Here is a 19,034-nt window from a genome sequence, read left to right on the forward strand (position 1 = left end):
GCTGGGCTGTATGTGGCAGGTAGAGCCCAGAACATTATGGGATCAGGCTAGATCAGGGGTAGAATTTGGCTAGGCCATCTTTCTAATGGCTGTGGGACCCTACTGTGACACCCTTAGTTGGTTATTACAAAGCCAGAGTTTTGAGGGTTACTTAAGATGACTAGGCTTAATGATCTAATCATTCTTTCTGGGGGGGGGGAGGGGGAAGCAAAGTGACACTAGTTCAGTTTTCATTTCTCATTCTTTTGCTCAGCCCATCTGTGTCTTTCTCTGATTCCCTAAATCTAGCCAACTGACTTCATTACCTTGAAATGCGTGCACAGGCTGATTAATAAGAACCAATTAAGTTGGTTTTTCTGATCATTCAGGCAGGGGCTGGGCGGCAGTTACCTTTGTATTATGGGAGAAACGGTTCTTCGAAGCAAATTAATAGCATAAAAAGACCCCAGAAGTAATACTTATGAGAACAAATGATTTTTCTAGAGCTTTAGCCACTTCCACAACTGATGATTGAATTCATTCTTATCTCATCAAGAAAAACAGGTCCATCAAGACAAACTTTGGGTAGCCCAATACACAGGTTAGTTAGTAACACTCTAGAGAGCTCAGGGTTCAGGGGAACTCCGATATGCACCCCGGACAGAGCAGAGCTGACAGAGGCAGCTCTTCTCTTTTGAGAGAAGCAAAGAGCTCAAAAGCTCTGTCTTCCTCTTTATCCTCTAAATTCCTTCTTCCTCTTTCAACATGTTTCCTGAGGGCCTGGAGGTACAAGAGGGATCTGGAACCTCGTCCTCTCACTTCAGAGATGTACGACTGCCTTTACAAGAAGGGAGAGCGAACCTGGGTAGGGGGCAGTCCCCAGGACAAGAGACCTACTAGCCTGTCTTGCTTTTCACCTGGGCCCCTGGGAATCCTCAGAGTGCACAGGTGGTCCCAGCCCATCTCCCCCGGGAGGGCAACCCCAGAGAGCTCCGATCCAGGGAGCTGCCATGAGAGGGCCGCTCTGCCTGATGGTTTTTTCTGCGCATTGGCTGGAGAGCATGAGGGCTGCCTGGCATGTGTAGTGGGTTAAAAGCACGGACTCTGCAGCTGGTGCTGGCCTGCCTGGTCCAAATCCTGGACACCCACTGCCTACCGAGTCCTCTGTAAATGGAAGTTAATAATAGCAACTCTACCTCATATGGTTGTTGCAAGGATTAAATGTATTAATATTCCTAAAATGCTTGGATACCACTTGGCATACAGGAAGTGCTAAATGTTTGTTTAATAAATAACAGTGCAATGTATGCTGGCAGGTGATAACACGTCAACTTTTCCATTAATCTTTAATGAAAACTTTCCATAAATCCCAGCTATCCTTATCTCCCCCAGATGATATAAAACAGTGATGATTTAAGACATACTTCTGCAAATAAATGCCCAAATTGTTAATGACACAGAGCTTCTCTGTGCGCACTGAGAAATGAATTCAGAACTTTTCAGGTGCAGGTGAAAAATTATTTGCACGCTCATGTTTAAAAATGTAAAACAGAGAGTTGATTTTTCACGATGCTTGTACCGTCACCCTTTGTCTCCCCCCAACTGCCTGTCACTGCTAAAGGCTTCACCCCACACCTCCCTAAATTCCTCCCCGGGACTGTCGCTGTACTTCACCTCTAATATGCAATCGAATTCCTCCATTTAAAACCAGATTAAGGTAATGGGTTCTAAAGTACAACGAGGCTTATTTTTAACCGCATCCAAGAAGCGGAAGTACTATGAAAACTCAAGAATGGTTCTGCTTCACTCTGAGACTGCAGCTCAGACCAAAATAGACCAGCACTGGGCTCTTCACCCTGCCACCAACTATAATTAGCTAGTCTGCAGCAAGAAGAGAGAAAGAAATGACACTACCTCAGAAGGTGCTGCTGGAACAACCCATTTTTGTCCCTTTCAGGGCCCCTTTTTGCGGACAACCCCCAACGTGCTTTGCGGGCAGTTCCTTCAACTGTATCCATCTCCCCCTCGATGCCCATCTGGCCCAATGCTGTCATTTTGATCATGTAAAATGCGTTACGAAAGATCATATGTGGTTCTTTTTCTGGGAACGCTCTCTCTCTATAGCCTTTTCCCAACTCCATCTGTTGAAGGAGTGCGATCTGGAACTCCTCACAGGGCATCCTGTGGACCAGGAACGGTGCCCTGCCACGGTCCTGCACAGGAACCAAGGGAGGCAGCAGCCGGCTAGGGAACCACCACCGTGCATTAAGAAGAATGAAATCCCAACATACTTTCTTTGCTGTCGATATCCTGATATGTCTAGAAGGGTTTTCCGAGGGAAAGACCGAAAGAGCTTCTGCACCTGCTGTTTCCATGACAACAATCTTTTTTTCTGAGTCTCTGTAAATGCCTGCAAAAACAAACAGGACTTTTTAATGGGTGGCGCAGCCTGGCATTACAGGGAGGAAAACGCAATTAATAGGGGGGACATCAGAGTCTCTGCAGCTGCCTTTGCTTCACCTGCTTCCCACCTGGTCCAAACAGCAGTCAGTTTCACTCGGGAGCCACCTGTACCGACAATTTAACATTTGAGGTGCCTGGTTAAGTATGTGCATTAAGCTTTCGACGACGTTTATTTTTGGCTGCATTTCTGGCAGATCTGTACTCATCTTCGCCTTCTTCCTGACTCTACTCTGGACTCTATAGATTAACCAAGAATGAATAGTAAAAATGGATTGTTGTATAATCTGGCTTTTTTTTGCAGGGCCCCCTACATTTTCATAATCAATGGAAATGCTAAAGCACTCCAAAAATCAATCAGCTTGATCGTGCGTGGTCTGCAGGCTTTCAAAAAATGGCACATGGTCTCCGCTATACACTACACAACACTGTACTATACCATAGGCCAGGACTGGTGCACTGGGGTTTTTGTAGGGCACAGGGCTTTGCTGAGAAATCTCCAGTTAAGGGGCCCCATGCCTTACAAAAAACTCCAGTGCACCAATCCTGACCAAAACTTTTCCTAAAGTTTAAGGAAACAGGTAGATCTGATGCCTTTTCACATGTTTTTAGTAAAAGTGGCACTGAGGCGTGTTTTGCCTGCTTTATAGCACACTGTCATCTGTATCACATGTACTTTTGGGTACACTGAACCCCGGACAGTGACTTTACGGGAGTTGTGAGTCCCCAAGGTGGAGACGCTCAAATCTGGGATACAGAATCCCTTAAGAAAACTATTAAATGCAGATTCCTAGGTCCCTTCCCTGATTTAATACATCTGGACAGGAGTCTAGAGGATGTTTGCAGCAAGTGCCCTGGTAATTCCATTGCCAATGGAACATGGGCATGTGGCATTCTACATGGGTTAAGGGCCTTACATTCAATATAGAAATGTCCTGTCAGGTGCCTAGAACCATGGTCTACAAGCTGTGGGAGAGCCTGCAGCTCTGATTAGCAGTAACTGTGATAGAATACCCGTATAGTTTTGTCAATAAGACATGAAATCCTTTAAGTAGCAATAAACTATAACTTAGAGTAACAGACTATATGAGTCTTTCCCATAAAGGAAACAGATTCCCTTTTCCAGATGACATTTAATCTTTAAGGACCTAAACACAGGAGAGCTATAAGAACAAAAGCAAAAGATGTTATGTTGTGAAAAAATTACTGACTTGCAAAAACCCATTCCCCCTGGATGACCTCAGCCAGACGCCTTTAAGGATCTTCATCAAGGAGGGCTACCCAACTAAGGGACTCCATGCTTCCTTAAAGAGGTGAAGACACTGCGCAAGGTACATGGTGGGTTGGTCTCATGGTTACACGGTGAGGCCACGGTTCTACTTTGTGGTCCCTTCTCATTTGTTGGCAACACTTGGTGAGTGTCCAACTATACATGAATGTCTCTGAAAGCCTGAAAGGCAAGCATTTCTACTGGCCGAATAAAGAAAGGGATAGATTCTGCTTTTGACTGGCTTCCTCTGCCAAAGGTTGAGTGAGAACACAGGATGCAGAGGTGCTGATCTAGATGACTTGGGGAGGAGAGTCCAGCCCAGCTGGTCGGGGGAAGGCTCTGGATGGATATGGGCAGGGCTTGAATCCCTACACATTCTTATGCAAGTTCCTTTACCTGACACTCAGTTCCTTTGAAAAACCCAGGATACTATCTCCCTCCAAGAGATGTCGTAAGGGTTAAATGAGATAACACATGAGATACACTTAGAATACTTAGGACATGCCTCGGCTTAGTAATGAGCCACTTAGAACTACAACTCGGAGATCCTCTACTCAGGTTTGGTGGTGGTATATGAGTGTTTGTCACATTTGGCATTCAGCAATCACATTTAGCCCCAATAAATGACTTCAAGTTCTCAAAACTACAATACCAAGCTGGTCTGGAGCCAGCTTGAAGGACAGCTAGCCTGAGTTTCCAAGGGACAAAAGAGGAAATGGCTCACTTTATAGACAGGCCTTCTAAGTGCTTCCAAGGACACCAGTTCATACAGGACATCTCCCGTGGTGGCAAAGACCGTCCAAGAAGATGGAAATGTTTATACCCCAGCACCACCCGGAGAAGTGAGCTCATTCACTCAACACAGGGCAACATGCTCATTTCGTTCCAGGCTGCAGAGAGGACTAAGGCCCTTGTCCATGCTGAGTGAGTGTGGTGGCCACTTCTCAGTCTTGGAGGCTGCAGCTGGGAGGTCTGGAGAGGAGCTAGAGGTCATGGCTGGCAATAAGGGATTTCTAAAAGCTGGTTTGCCTGTATTTGCCTGAAAAGTAGCCCTCCATTGTGGGAGCTCTTCTGCCAGCTGGGATGGCTGACACCTCATTTCAGCCATTCCACTGGCAGCTCTGGCTTGAGCTGATATCTTCCTCAGGGAGTGGAGAGGAAAGAAGCATCCATACAACACACTGACACAGCCAGTCGGCCTCTTCCAAGTCCTCTGTCTCTGTCAGGGCCAAACCAATGAGTCTGTCTGGACGAAGATGGCTAAGATGCACCCTACAACTTTCGTGTAGAGTTAAAGGGCTCAGAAATGGGCAAAAGCTCATCTCCACAGAACCTCCTTGGGATGGCGAGGAGGCAAGAAGCTGGGGATTATAATCTAGGAGATGAAATTCAGAACTTCTCTGTCCTCTCTTCTGTTACTCTACGGAGTTGGTCCCTTTGTCCCTGGGGAGAAAAGAAGGTGTCTAGGTTTGGTCAATCCGCTCCCATCCAGTCAGTTAAGGAATGGCTTATTTGGGCTGTGAAAGGGAGTCCTGTTTCATGGGGCCCAGGTGAAATTCAGCCAGGATGGAGACTGTCGTGCCTCCATGGAGCCTCACAGGGAGGGAGTGTGCTCCCCACATAGAATATCCCAAGCCTTCCTGTGGAAAATTATTCAGACATGTTTCCTCTTTCTTGAACTAAAATAATAAAAGTCTTGCACAACATTTTCCCTTCCAAGACAGAGTGCAGGCCCCCTCCATCCTGACATGAATGCAGGCAAGCAGACGTGGCATGAGCTCTACTTGGCCCAGGACTCCCATCAGCCAGAGGTCCCTCTACTGTCGTCAGGGTCTCTTGCCAGCCGATGAGTCTACATGGCGCCATCTTGCATTTAATCACTTGGGCAGGCAGTGAGGAAAAAACCAGGAATTTCTCTAAATGTTCTAAGGAAATGAAAAGGAGAGCCAGGTTGCCCAAGGAGGGCATGCATGATGGCTGGAAGGTGAGAAGGATCAGGCCCCAGTTTTGGGGCTGGTGGGATCCAATTAGGAAGCATGAGCACTGTCCAGTGGAGGCCACTGGAGGGCTCATTACTTTGTCTTATGGGAAAGACAGAAGGTAACTTAAAACTTGTTCTCTGGTGTCTGGAAGGCTCGGCGTGAGCATGGGCGTGGAAGAACATGCAAGGTTCTGGTTCGCTTTATGAAAGTTTTTAGATCATCCCCTCATCAGTGCCCTCCAAAACCCACTCCAAATGTTCTCCTGCCCATTAAGACACAGGGGAGCACTCCCTCCTGCTTATGCAGTGAGTCTGTACCACACCAAGACTCGGCTTCCCTTTTGTGCCTAGCTTGGAGGCGGTTCCTCTGAGGCAAAGCCATTTCCGGCTTCTGGTTTGGTGGCCTGGCTCCTTATCTGGGTTCTGCGGGATGCCAGCACAGCCCCAGCCTCACGTGTGTGATCACCCACCCTCCTTTAGTTTTCCCCGCTACTCTCACACCATAAGCTACCTAGCCAGGGACAGGGCCTAGGCGTTTAATAAAGATCTATGGAATGAATGAGTTCTACAATTCTTTAAGTGCCCTTGCCTTCTCTTCTTCCTGGTGCTTTTTGCTGGCCGAAATGTGCCGTGTCAGGACTGAAAACACCAAAGGGTGAGTTGGGGGTGGAGGGGAGGGATGCATAAGAATTTGCACTGCTGAGAAAGGAAATAGCAGAAAGGAGAGTTTAGGGGATTGTGGGGCAGTAGCTGGGAAGGAAACCCAGAAGGAGACCATGCTCGTGAGCGGTGGGTAATCAGACCGTGGAACAGTGGAGGGCCCAACGAACTGGCCTTGGACAGATGCGCCTGTGTGGCAGCTGGAGGGTGGGGACAATGTGAGTGGGATGGTGGGTGAGGGGGCTAGACCTCTGCCCTGGGTGTCTCCTTTCGCTGGGGCCCACCGCACTTCTGGAGCTCTGGATGCCAACCCAGCAACTGTGAGCAGACTTGGCGTAGGGGGCTTTACCATCTTATTCTAACATTAAAATCCAACAAAAGGACCTCAGTGCTCTTAAACGTCTCTAAAGCCTACCCTGTGATTCTTGTCTCTGTGACTGTTTGGAGGGGGTGTTCCCAAAAAACCACTAGAGTCTCGGGTCTGGGGCAACCCCCTGTCTGCACATGCACCTCGCAGCAGCCGGCCAGGCAGGTGGCTGTCCCAGCAGCAGCCCCCAGGACCTGCCCTGCTCTGTCAGGGAGACGGCGCTCACACTGAGTCTAACGGGGCACAGCTCCAGCCTGCCTGGATCCTCTTGCCAAAGGACATGTGGCTCAACACGATTCCCGTAAAAATCACAAATCGAACCACATGGAACATAAACACAAACACATTATTTCTTTTGTACACTCCCCAACCCTCCCCCAAGTTTCCCTGAGTCGAAAGGCAAAAATTTTCAACAGAAAAATTTTAAAAGACTCGAAAACGCCAAGGCAAGGTGACAGGGCCGGACGTTCCCACCTCAGGCTTGGTCACTCAGGGATTCTTCTAGAGCCAAAGTTTCTCTCAGGCATTCACCCCCACATCAGAGCTCTATCTAGATGAATTTCTAGACACCACCGTGTTACAAGCTGTGCTTAGGTTTGAAACCATCATAGCTTGAGTTCTGCCCGGGTATTATTTATGCTTGTCTAGTCTTCAAAAACAAGTTGTTGGAGACCCAAAGGATCACATCACAGAACCTCTGAGAACCATTCCTAAGCAATGAGAAAAACAGTTTTGTGAAACCCATTACTACTCACCTCATGAATTAGACATTTGTCTATGAGCTGTAAATAGGAACTTATATTTTCCTCATCAGGTCTGGAGACCAAGAGCTGTGTGCACACTGTGAGTTAAAAAAAAAAAAAAAAAAAAAAAAAGAGAGCAAAAAAGAAAAGATGAATTAGAAACATGTATAACCATTCCAACCTCCAAGATCTGCCCCTGATTTCCTTTCAGGACCAATATTTTGAGAGGTATGTGAGCCTGTGGTTTTACGTAAGGTTCACAAAAAAGGCCAGGAGGCTCCTCATTCCACTGAAGTCAAAGGCTTGGTCGCCACGGGAGCCCTCGTCTTGAGAAGCCCCTTCGGTTAATTCCAGGCATACCATTCTATATTAAGCCTTCTGCAATCCAGCCTGAGACAGACACTCTGGGAGAAGAAGAATGCAGCCATGTCCTGAGCCCTCTCTCAAAAAGAGGCTCCTTTTGAGAAGGGAGTTCAAAGGCATCAAAGACCGTGGACATCATCAGAGCGCTGTCTCCATAATTTGATGAATGAACTGCGCGCCTCATTTGGAGGCGTGAAGCTCTGGCACATCTTCTAGCACACAAGGTTTGTGGGCATGCACACGAGCAGGACACCTGCTACTCGGTTACTGGAGGGTTATTTTCTCAAAGCAGTAACACACTTACACACATGTTGGTCCACCCACACAGACAAGTAACTGAAGTAATAAAATCAGAGAAGGGTGGGTCTGCAGGTAGAGCACACTGCTGCTCACCCCCACCCCCGCCCCTTGAGCTTCCCACAGCCACGATAGTATGGCCCATTCGAATCTCGTCCTGGAGGCTCTGATGCTCTGATCTCCATGGGGGAGTTTTGAAGGCCATAGCACAGGTGGTTGGACAGAAGCTGTCCATGAGAAGGGAAAATGCCTTACACTCAGGTAGACCATGCTTGAAACCTAGGCATCATGATTCCTTTCTCCCAATTCTGCATACCCACTCTGTTGCAGAATTCTGCAAATCCCATGTATACCCTATCTTTGCACAGAGACTCCCAGTATAGCCTTGTTTGTACTAACAAAAATTTGGAGACCATCTCCATGTCCGTTCTCTGGGGCCCTGTCAAATTATTCCTTATGGGTAACAGTGGAACACGGCATGCAACCTTGGAAAAAGAGATTGGGTGGTGCTATGGTAGTGACAAAATACTTTAAGTATACAATGTAGAAATACAAGCTGCAGAAAAACATGTAAACAACACTTGCTTGTGGATAAAAAGGATACTCGTTTGCTTGTCTAGGACTATTAGGAAGTTTCTGGAGGGGCAGTCCAAACCTGTTTAGAGTGGTTACCTCTGCAGGGGAAGAGGATGGCACTTGGGGAGAGAGGTTATTTTTCACTTTCCATCATATTGTTTCATTTTGAGTTTTTATGTTGAGCATGAATTGATTTTATAATTTATTTGAAAGTAGCCAAAGTTTAAAAAGAAGCCATGCCAGATGAGTTTGGGTGTCTTGAGGACAGAGCCCACCATGGACGACTCAGGCATCCACCCCCACACGTATCTTCACCCTTGGGGTCATCCATTCTAATCCCCCACAGCAAAGAGCCCACTCGGGGGTGGGAGGTCAGGACTCTGAGGCGAGTGGGGGGAGACCAAGGACCCACCCTGGCCATCAAGCTACTGGCATCTCCCTTCAAAAGGATATCACAGGTCATCTCTGAACCAGATTTCTATGACTGGACATCTTTATTAGGATGTGTATACACCGGGAGTTTCTCACTGCACCTATAAGACTCAGGTGTCCATTTCTTTTGGTAAAAGCTTGGTTCTTGAAAATGACTGGACAATCAAGAAAAAATTGTTTCTCCTTCCAAAGGAAATGTACGGGCATTCACTGCATTTTTAACAACACCGCATCGAGCACAAATTCTTCTAGCGTTGGGACTTTTCAAGGATAATCACGTAATCATGGTGCCATTCACGGGGGAGGCCCAGGGCAGTCCAGGTAGAAAGGGTTCTCTCACCGAGAGGACCACACGAGAATTCTAACCCGCCCTCAAGCAGGCATGAGGCATGGCCATGGTGCCAGCCAGGCACGGTCTCCCATAAGGGCTGACTTCCACCCAAGGGCTGATTTCCGCCCACAGGCCCAAAGGCTCCACGAGCACTCACCCTACCAGGGGGGCCCAGCAAGTCCCGGTTGAGGGAGTGGGAAAGAAAGGGGACTGGAGTAAGGAAAGGCCTTTGGGGATGAGAGGGTCAGAGTTCAGATCCAAATGACCACCTCGGAACCTCACTCTCCTCGTCAGTAAATGGGCAAATGGCCTCTACCCTGACAGGTTTATCCAGCACTCTGGGAAAGCTTCTCAGGGACCCAGGGCTCTGGTTAGTGGTGTTGGAGGTGGGGGGGAAGAGGCGGGAGGTGTGAGAATCAGGCTCTACCTTTCCCCATGACACGTGTGAACTGCCCGGGGAGATCCCCCTCCGGCAGCGGGGCGACGGCCAGCTCCCCATCACAACTACTCAGCTGGTGTGGCTGCAGCCCCCCGCTGGCCCCAGCCGAGGTGGTTGCTGGGACCCCGGTGGCCGAGGCACTGTCTTTGCCATCAGGGCTCTGGCCCTCAGGGCCCATCAGCGAGGGCGTGTGCGGAGCCTGGGGCTCCCGGCGGCGAGCCTCGGGGGTGGTGCTCGGGGAGCTGTAGGCCTTGATAGGAGTCAGGATCATCTGGTGCAGTTCCTGGAGTGGGACGCGCAGGTTGCCCCCCTCGATGATGTCCTGGAGGGTCAGAGGGAGAGGACCTCTGTTAGCAGCAGGAACAGGGGTGACCCAACTGGGTGCCTCCCCTCCCCTGTCCCGAGCTGTTCCCAGATAGGACTCACAGCTGCTGACCCCTTCATTGCAACATTCTTTGGAAGTGCAATCACTTTAATGATTGCATGATGAGCAGCATGGTGAGCAGCCTGGCCCTCTGATAATTTTATCATCCTAGGATTAGCCCAGGTAGAAAACTTGGAAAATACGGATAGGCATATCCGTATTTGCAGCACCTACAAATCCCACCATCTAGAGGTGATCATTAAAAGGATGTGGCACATTTCCTTCCCTGGCTTCTTCAGTGCATTTCTAGAAAAAGCATTTATATCATCGACAGATACAGACTTTAGGAGCTGTATAAGAAAGCTGGGTCACGCGGTAACGTCCTGTCCTGCGTATGATTTGTTGTGCAGGAAGGAACCTGTGCACTCCCACCTTCACTCAGCCCCCAACACAGGCATCGCGGGGCAATGGTGAAGGATACATATCTGCTCTAGGGCCCGGCGAGGGCAAAGGCTGAGGCGGGAGCCTGCCGGGAGAGTGTGAGGCAGAGCAAGGTGGCCTGACATGGAGCCGGATGGTGAGGGGAGGGGGCAGGAAATCAGGCCCAAGTTGCTACCGGGGCCTGAGCATAGAGGCATGAATGCTGGAAGGGTTTCTAAATGAGAAGGGACATCAGGGAAGGTTTTGAGCAGGGGAGTGACACTTTGGAAGAATCATTCTAGAGAGAAATATGTATAATCTATGTCTATAGGATATACAGCTGACCCTTGAACAACGTGGTTTTGAACTCTGTGTGGTCCACTTACCTGCAGATTTTTTTCAATCAATGTGGTGCAGTATTATGAATTTATTTTCTCTCATGATTTTAACTTTTTCTACTCTCTAGCTTACTTTAAGAATACAGAATATAATATATATAACGTGCAATATGTGTTAATCCACTCTTCTTGGTATCAGTAAAGCCTCCAGTCAACAGTAGCCTATTAGTACTTGAGTTTTGGGGGAGTCAAAAGTTATACATGGATTTTGAACTGCACAGGGGGTGCCTGTCTACCCTATGTTGTTCAAGGATCCCCTGAAATTATCTATAATATATAAAGGGCTTTATATATTGTAGAATATAGTTGGGTCCTTCTGTACCTACTGTTTGATCTACTGGCCATTATGTATTAGAAAAGGAGTGAAAGTGGATTTTGATTGACATTTATCTGTGCCCCCGATGCTCACGGAGGCACAGAACAGGCTCCAAGTCTGGGCGCCGGGGGTCAGGTCCCGGGAGTCTTTTGGGTATGGTGAGCAGCCTGGCCCTCTGCTCCGCTGCTGTCCCAGTGCCTCTGCAGCAAACCTCTCCCTGGGACCCAGGAAGGACACTGACAATTGGGGCCCTGATTACTAATGAAGCACTTGGTCTTCTGAGAGCCCAGAATAGCAAGGACATTGCTGTAAAAGCCTGAAGCACAACTACCAATCCATTCCTGGGATCCTCTCTTACCAAGGAAAATTGTTGGATGATGTCAAGGAACACAAACCCACGGAACACAATCACGTCTACATCCTGACTTCCCAATCAGTCAATTAGAAAAAGGAAACCTGGGGATGAGAGGCTTGGACAGGCAACATTTCAGTTCTAGGCAGTAGACCACCAACAGCCCAGCCCCGTCTTTGGAGGGAACCTGCTTTGCTCAGGATGCTGGAGGCAGAAGCTTAGCTGAGTTGGCACTCAGGGTTATTGAGGAAAGTGAAATGCTAAGTAGCCATCAGAATTGTTTCAGTCTTGCTCAGAGCTACTGTCCAGCCTATTTTAGAGGGGATGGTCCATTTTTTCTTTTAAAGAGGAGGGTTTTAGGGGTGCCTGGGTGGCTCAGTGGGTTAAGGCCTCTGCTTTCCGCTCAGGTCATGATCCCAGGATCCTGGGATCGAGCCCCGCATCAGGCTCTCTGCTCAGCAGGGAGCCTGCTTCCTCTTCTCTCTCTGCCTGCCTCTCTGCCTACTTGGGATCTCTGTCTGTCAAATAAATAAATAAAATATTCAAAAAAAAAAAAAAAAAGAGGAGGGCTTTAGAGTCTACTGCCTTCCTTGTAAGCCTGGCAGATATGGCAGAAGTTAAGACTAGCCTACTGCCTGTGCTGGCAAGCCTGATGTGGGAGCCTGGTGGGCTAGGGCGGGGCTGGGGGGTGCTCCTGATCACTCCCAGTTGTCCTGCTGCCCAGACTGGACCAGCCTCTTCCAGAGTCTAGGGTGCAGCATGCAAATGGTTCCTTGACTTAGGACATGGTGATCCACCTGGGCAGGGTGTATGGAGCTAAGCTAGCTGGCCCACAGCAGAAGAACACCTGTTGTCTTTCCCAACTCAACTGTGTGTCAACTGGGGAAACCCTGCGTCAAGGTCCTCCACTTCCGGCCAACTGCGTAGCTGGCACCTAGGACATGGGGGGTTCTGATCTTGTCCCCCTGACTGAGCCAGGTGAGGGGGAAAGGAGAGAGAAGGGATGAAGCTTCCCCCAGAGTGAGGCTGAGTAGGCAGAGCTGGCCAGCCTATTTGGGAGATCACATGCCTCCCTGCCACGCTACCCCATGTGCCAGTGACCACTGAGTTGACATTTTGTCACCTGCCACCAAGCAACCCCTGCCCGCTCCTGTCACCTGCCAGAAGGCTTCTGTAGTTACTCAGTGATGGAGGAAGGAGATTCTGATTATGCTAAGAGCTGAACTCCTAGAAACAGGAAACATACAGGTGCCCCAAGTTCAAATCTCATTTTATTCCACTGGAGACAACCACCCCGGAAAGGAATCCATAAACCTAATGAATAATGACGGATGCTCTCTGTAAAATATCTTATCAGGAATCATGAAGAGTTTTGTTTTGTTTTGTTTCCCACCCACAGCCTTCAAACCATTGTCTCCAAGAAAACACCTGGCTACCAACAAGTTAACAATGACCTTTAGGCCAGCTCCCATGGGGTTACATGTATGACCCTTCAAAATCCATTCTAGAACTTAACACTCCATTCCCAGGTTGGGAAGGAAGCTAGAAAATGGCCCGAGTGGGACTCACTCCAGTGTCCTCAACTCACTATAGGAATTAATTCTGCATGTTGACAAAAATAGGGAACCAACCCAAGACTCTATTGATCCTTCAGACAGTAAATATAATCCTACATTATAAACACAAAGAGGCAAAATGAAGCTGTCTGTTCACCTATGGGCAGAGCCGAGGAGCTCATGGCAGAGCAGGTACCATGAGACCTGTCCCAGTGCTCTGCTCAGGGGTCACAACTCAGGGCTTGCTGACCCACCCCTTGCCTGGCTTTCTTAGGTCTTGGAAGAAGACTGCTTTGGAAACTTTCACAAGGCTCGTGATGGCAGCAAGGGGCAAATCACCTGGAAGACAGGACTCGGGCAGCCAGCATCCCAGCACTCACACATTGTCCGTGGCCCCACCCTTCCCCCTGCGTGGGAAGCCCTGGACTTCTCATGCAGGAGACGGCAGGCTGGCATTGGCTGAGACCGGCTCCCTCGCCACCTTTCATTCACCAGACCCCAGCTCAGCCCTACCGGGAGCCATGACCTAAAGCAAATTCAGCAGAATCCTCGCCCTAAGATGCTTACTGTTCCTGGGCCCATACAGTGTTAGCATGCTGCTGGGACCCGGAGCTGTGGGAACACAGCCTGTGTGTGTGTGTGTGTGTGTGTGTGTCTCCTTTCTCCAGGCCAGGTTCCCAGAGAAGGGTCCACCTTTCACAGTTTCGGAGTGAGTTGCAAAAAAGACAGTGAATGAAAAGCATGTGGGAACATTTTTAGTATCAGAGATCAATGTTGAAAAGCCTGTCCCAGCGACAGGCTGATTTTCCCTTTTCCTTTTCCACCAGACATCTTTCCCCGATGACCTTCTCACCCATCCACACTCCCTGGCTCACGGGTTTTTGCTCTATCCCTCCATTCTCCTGGCGACCCTCATCACAGGGGCTACCAGTGACCTGCTGGTGGCTGATTTCGGGGGGCTGGGGTGGGTAGTGTTCAGTCCTCGTGGTATGGGACACATTCAGGACCCCTAATGGGATTCCCTCCTGCAAACACTATCTCTGACCCTCAGGGCAGCTCAGCCTCTGGCATTGTTCGGTCCCTCCATCTTCTGGTGCTCCTCAGGGTCTGTCCTCAGCTCTTACCACTCAACACACACTTCTTGGAAACCAGCTGCCGTTTACACACAGATGAACCACAGTGAGTCTTTCAAACCCTTGTGGACTCCAGCGTTGTGCTTCTGGCCACTAACATGCCCTTTGCGCCGCAGTGTCCCATTGGCACCTCAGACAATCTGTCCAGCTGACCTCCACTTCTCCCGCCCTGGCAACTCCTCCTCCATTTTGTTTCCAAACGGCACGACACCCAGGCCAATGCCCGGACTTCTGCTAAATGACCTCCCTTGTCCCTCTCCACCTTCACGCCCCCCCGCCTTAGCTCAAGGGACCACCAAGGCTGGCTCTAGGCTCCTGCCGGGTCTCCAGCCCGTGCCGGCCCCTCCATGCTCTCCCTCGTCTCCGCGGCAGAGTGCTTGGTTTTATCCCAGGAAGCCCCCCACCCCGCCCCCGCCACCAGCCTCGGCGATGGCGCCCATCCCAGGGGATTGTGAGAGCACCACAATGTCTGTGTGACATATCCATGTCGCAACATGCATCTGAGCTCCGCAAAGGCAAGAAACACGTATTTCTGTATTACTCACGGTTAGTCTCCAGTGGATGGGGGTAAATCTAGTCCAAGGCAGCTGCCTAGTACGTATTCAGTGAGTGAGTGGAAGTGCTCTGGACCTAGAGCTTACCTGCAGCGACTACTGATTATGAACTAGCCACGGGCGGGGTCCCAGCTATCTCCTTAGAAATCTCTGGGTTCTATGTGAGGTAAGAATGCTGTCGGCAGGGGCCTGATGACAGCATTTCCAACAGCATAATCAGCTCGGGACATCTGGGAATGCCAGAGAAAGGGCTGGTGCGAGTCTGTGGGAGGAGACCTAAGTGGCAACACAGTAGGGACAGCTCCCTCCCTCCAAGAGCAGGAGGGACCTGGGGCCCAGAGGAGAGAGAACAGAGGCGGGGGCCTGAGTCCTCAGTGGATGCAGGATCCCTACTGCCAGGCCATCATTTCCTGAAGGGATGAGCTTACCGGTGTCTGAGATCAGGCGTTCTGAGGCAAGGTCAACGCGTTGGTCTGAAACACACACAAGCTTTCTTCCCCCAAGATGTCAAAAGAAACTCCTTACCGCTTTTCTCTTGGCCATTAGCGGCCCTCAGACTTTGTGTGACTTTTGTCATCTTTTTAACAATTCCCATTCCAGTGAGCCTGGCAGAAGGTATTTTTGTGGAATTAATATTATTCAAGGTGTGAAATGGCAACGGGCTTCTCAAAGGCCAGGCAGAAAGTGAGCGGCATGTCAGGCCACCTGTGCCACCTTGCTGCTCTTGTGTTTCCACACTGAGTTGGCCCAAGGCCACAGGGAGTAGAACAAACAGCAGTTCCGTCTCTGTCCCTCAGGTCCTTGTGTTTCCTCAGTGACAGCGTTCCTGTGAGTTTATGAGGAAAGCTCCAGAGATAAAGGGGGCTGATCCCTCTCTCGCCTAATACTCAGCTGTCTAGTCCTTGGGCAGAACACTTCCTGGGCTTTCTAACAGAGACAGAGAAAACTGGCATTTTCATGGTCGACAACAGAATGGGTTCTTATATTAAAGATGGCAACAATCACTCAGTCAGACAAACTGCTTTGTAAATGAAACAGAATTAAGAATAGCCTTGGTTTCAGTCAGATAGGTCGCTTGTCATCTGTGATTCACTTTAAGGACAGGCCTCTCAGTACGTACGTGCATGTGAGTAGTCTCTCCCCGTCTATCTATCTCAAGGCTTTCAAAGCCTCCTTCCTTATAAAGTTATATATGCACATTCTGTAAGTATATGTTACTTTATATTTTATGAGATGTGCATTCAGGGTAGCTTTATATATTCTATGTAAAATTATACCCACACATCTTTGTAAATCAGTTAAAAAAAATCCTGTTGCTTTATAAAATTTTTACATGCTCACAGAACTTGTGTTAGCCCCACCAAGCTCCATACTTTCTTCCCTTCCAAAGGCACCCTGGGATTGCGAGAGGACATCACTGCTCAGGCTGTGCAGGGAGCACGTGCCTACGGAGCTCCCAGCCCGCCAATCCCAAGCACCTCCCAGCAGCAGTGCCTGTACCAGAATTCCAGGTTGGGGCAGAGGCAACACGGGAATGAGTCTTGCTCTCTTTTGCCCCTCAGATGAAATCATAAAGTCACCAAATCCCAAAAATGATATTGGTACGAGGGCGATGTCTGTATACAAAGATAGGAAGAGAACCTGTGTAGGCAGCAAACAAAAAGAGACAGTGGCAGCTGATAAGTGCTTATCACCCCAGTGATTCTGATGCCTTCTGTTGAAGCCAGAGTCCCTCGGGATGGCCAGTCACAGGCTGCCTGGACCCAGGGAATAAGTATATGGCAGTGGTCAGGTTACACAGGAGTGTGGATAACCAGGAAACTTGACTTTAAAATCCTTTCATTCTTTTTCTGCCTTTGGTAAGGAAACGAGGTGAAAAGCTCTGCAAGGTACGTCTACCCATGACACCTTCAGCTGAGACTTTTCCCATCACACGCCCTCCCCTGGCCGTCACTCACCCTTTCCAAAGACTTCAGGAGGTTTTGTCTTTCTTTGAGCTTCTGAATACTGATGACAATTTTGTGTCTTGCACCTTTGGTAACATTCTGTAATTAAGTAAAAGTTACACTTAAAAACATATTTTTAAGAATAAGTTTAGAGACTCCTGGAGGCTATTCAGTACTTCACTTGTCTTCTTGGTTCCTACGTTTGTGGACTAGTAAATATCCATCAGTCCCCTCGGTCACAAACCTCTCCTTACTAAATGTTCTAACTACATCTGGCTATACATTTGCCTGTGTCCCTTGGCTGTGACCTTTAGGAGAGAAAAGAGAGAGAAAACTAGAACAGCCAATTACCCACCCAGCATAAAATTTCTTGTCTTCAATGATCATTTTAAAGTTATACACTCTTCTCTGTATTTTGTCATTTCATTCCCACCCAAGGTTGCTTGAAGGTTCCAATCCCATACAGAGCTTCATTGTTTTCTCAAACCTTTCCTGGGTTTTCCCATCTCTGAAGGCTGGTAATGGTTCTCACAGGTACCGTACGATACAGGGTAATTTTTGGCAGTTTACAGCTCATCTTTGGTCTCCATAAGGAAAACAAGAATAGAAAAGAACCTAAAACTCTTGTTCAGTCATCACTTGAGCTAAATGAGGAGGATTCACAGGGTTGTGGATTTTGTCTTAACGGTGTGCAGTGGTGAGCCCAAGGATTTAGTTCAGTGCTTGTTGATTAGAGATACAGCAAAGTTCCAAACAGGAGGTCCTTTCTTAAGTCAGGTCTCTAAGGCAAACTTCTGGTGACTTCTTCTTACACCAACTCATAGGATTCCTCTTACAGAAGGAAAAGATGGGAACACCAGAGGCATCTCCTTCAGAGATATTAACACTCGAGTGATAGCAAAACTCCTTCTCTAAGATGAAGTGCTGAGGGCAGATTTCTCTTTAGCCTTGACTTCGGGTTCAAGTGAATTAAATTACTCTGCATGCCTCTGGCTTTGCCCTCTCTGTCAATTAGGTCTTGTTTTTTCTCAAGTCAAATAACTGAGGAGTTAGATTTTTTTTTTCTTAACTCTGACCCAAATAGCAAAAAATGCTCTTAGAAGTAGGTCTCATCAATCCCTGGGATTGATTAAGGAACAATCAAGAGCTAAAAAGTGGTGGGAGAAGTGTTGGGAAGTTGAAATTAGTGCTTTTCATTCTCTTAGAATGTACAGTGACTTTGGGCTTTGCCTTGCATCTCAATACTGGTATTCACCCAGGCCTGCAGAGGTTAACTGAGGGTACTGATGATGCCATGGGAAACCAGCATCTGCTGGGAGGTAAGAGTCGAGAGCAGTGTTGCCCCAAAGGGTACAATCTCCTCTTCCTGCGAAGGAAATATTATTAGCCTGTTCAGACATTTAATTCTTTTAAATCATTGCTCAAAAGAAACTGAGGTCAATTTGAAACATGCAAATGGCATTTTAAATAAGGGAAACAAAGACATCAGTCAGATTTATTTATTTGAGCACAGCATGCTAGGAAACATGGTCAGTTTCGGGGGGTCTGTTGACTGGCCTAGCCTTTGGCATCCAGACTTGGGGCAAAGATGCCTGAGAGGGAAGGGGAAACTTTGTTCTTTTACGGCACTCAAAAGGGAAATGAAACCAGAGACCTGGGGTAATCCCATTCTCTGCGTCAGTCCCACGTTATTCAAGGTAGTTAGAAGAAAAAAATGTTTGGCAGCACTTACTCTGATCTCAACTATGTCCAATATGAACATGTTCTTGGAAAAGTGCTGGGGAAGGTCTGAGGCATGACTTGGTGTTTCTAATTACTAACTACTAGAAGTTAGCTGATTTCTTATCAGACTGGACAACAGACAACCAATCTGTCATAGTCCAAATAACCCCTTGTCCCACAGACGGAAAAGCAAGGGCAGGGACCCAGACTCTTTGGGGCCTTGGTCAGATGTTCTTTCTAGGCCACTCTACCTTGAACTTAGAGCATGCACCTAGGTATTACCTTTTTCATACTCTTTCTCACTGAGCCTTATTTGCCTTCCAGTTATCTGTTGGTCCCCCACCTCCTACTGAACGCTGAAGACAAGAACTCAGC

The 19,034-nt window shown here is 48.3% G+C and overlaps 1 protein-coding gene across 5 annotated transcripts in view; it reads right to left on the reverse strand.

The window, feature by feature from the left end:
- SAMD4A (sterile alpha motif domain containing 4A) overlaps nucleotides 1-19,034 on the reverse strand; it is a gene marked incomplete at its 5' end in the record, with an annotated part of 206,401 nt that overhangs the window by 21,474 nt on the left and 165,893 nt on the right. For 4 of the 5 annotated variants that reach the window (XM_082735073.1, XM_082735072.1, XM_082735075.1 and 1 more), the window contains 4 exons: nucleotides 2,271-2,389; nucleotides 7,473-7,558; nucleotides 9,887-10,220; nucleotides 16,950-17,036. In XM_082735073.1, the coding sequence (XP_082591199.1) occupies nucleotides 2,271-2,389; nucleotides 7,473-7,558; nucleotides 9,887-10,220; nucleotides 16,950-17,036 (626 nt within the window). Of the gene's footprint in view, nucleotides 1-2,270; nucleotides 2,390-7,472; nucleotides 7,559-9,886; nucleotides 10,221-14,982; nucleotides 15,091-16,949; nucleotides 17,037-19,034 lie in introns of those variants that run through there. The other variant, XM_082735076.1, reaches the window with a different exon arrangement.

The sequence above is a fragment of the Mustela nivalis genome (genome assembly GCF_964662115.1).
Source record: "Mustela nivalis genome assembly, chromosome: 6".
Lineage (NCBI taxonomy): Eukaryota > Metazoa > Chordata > Mammalia > Carnivora > Mustelidae > Mustela > Mustela nivalis.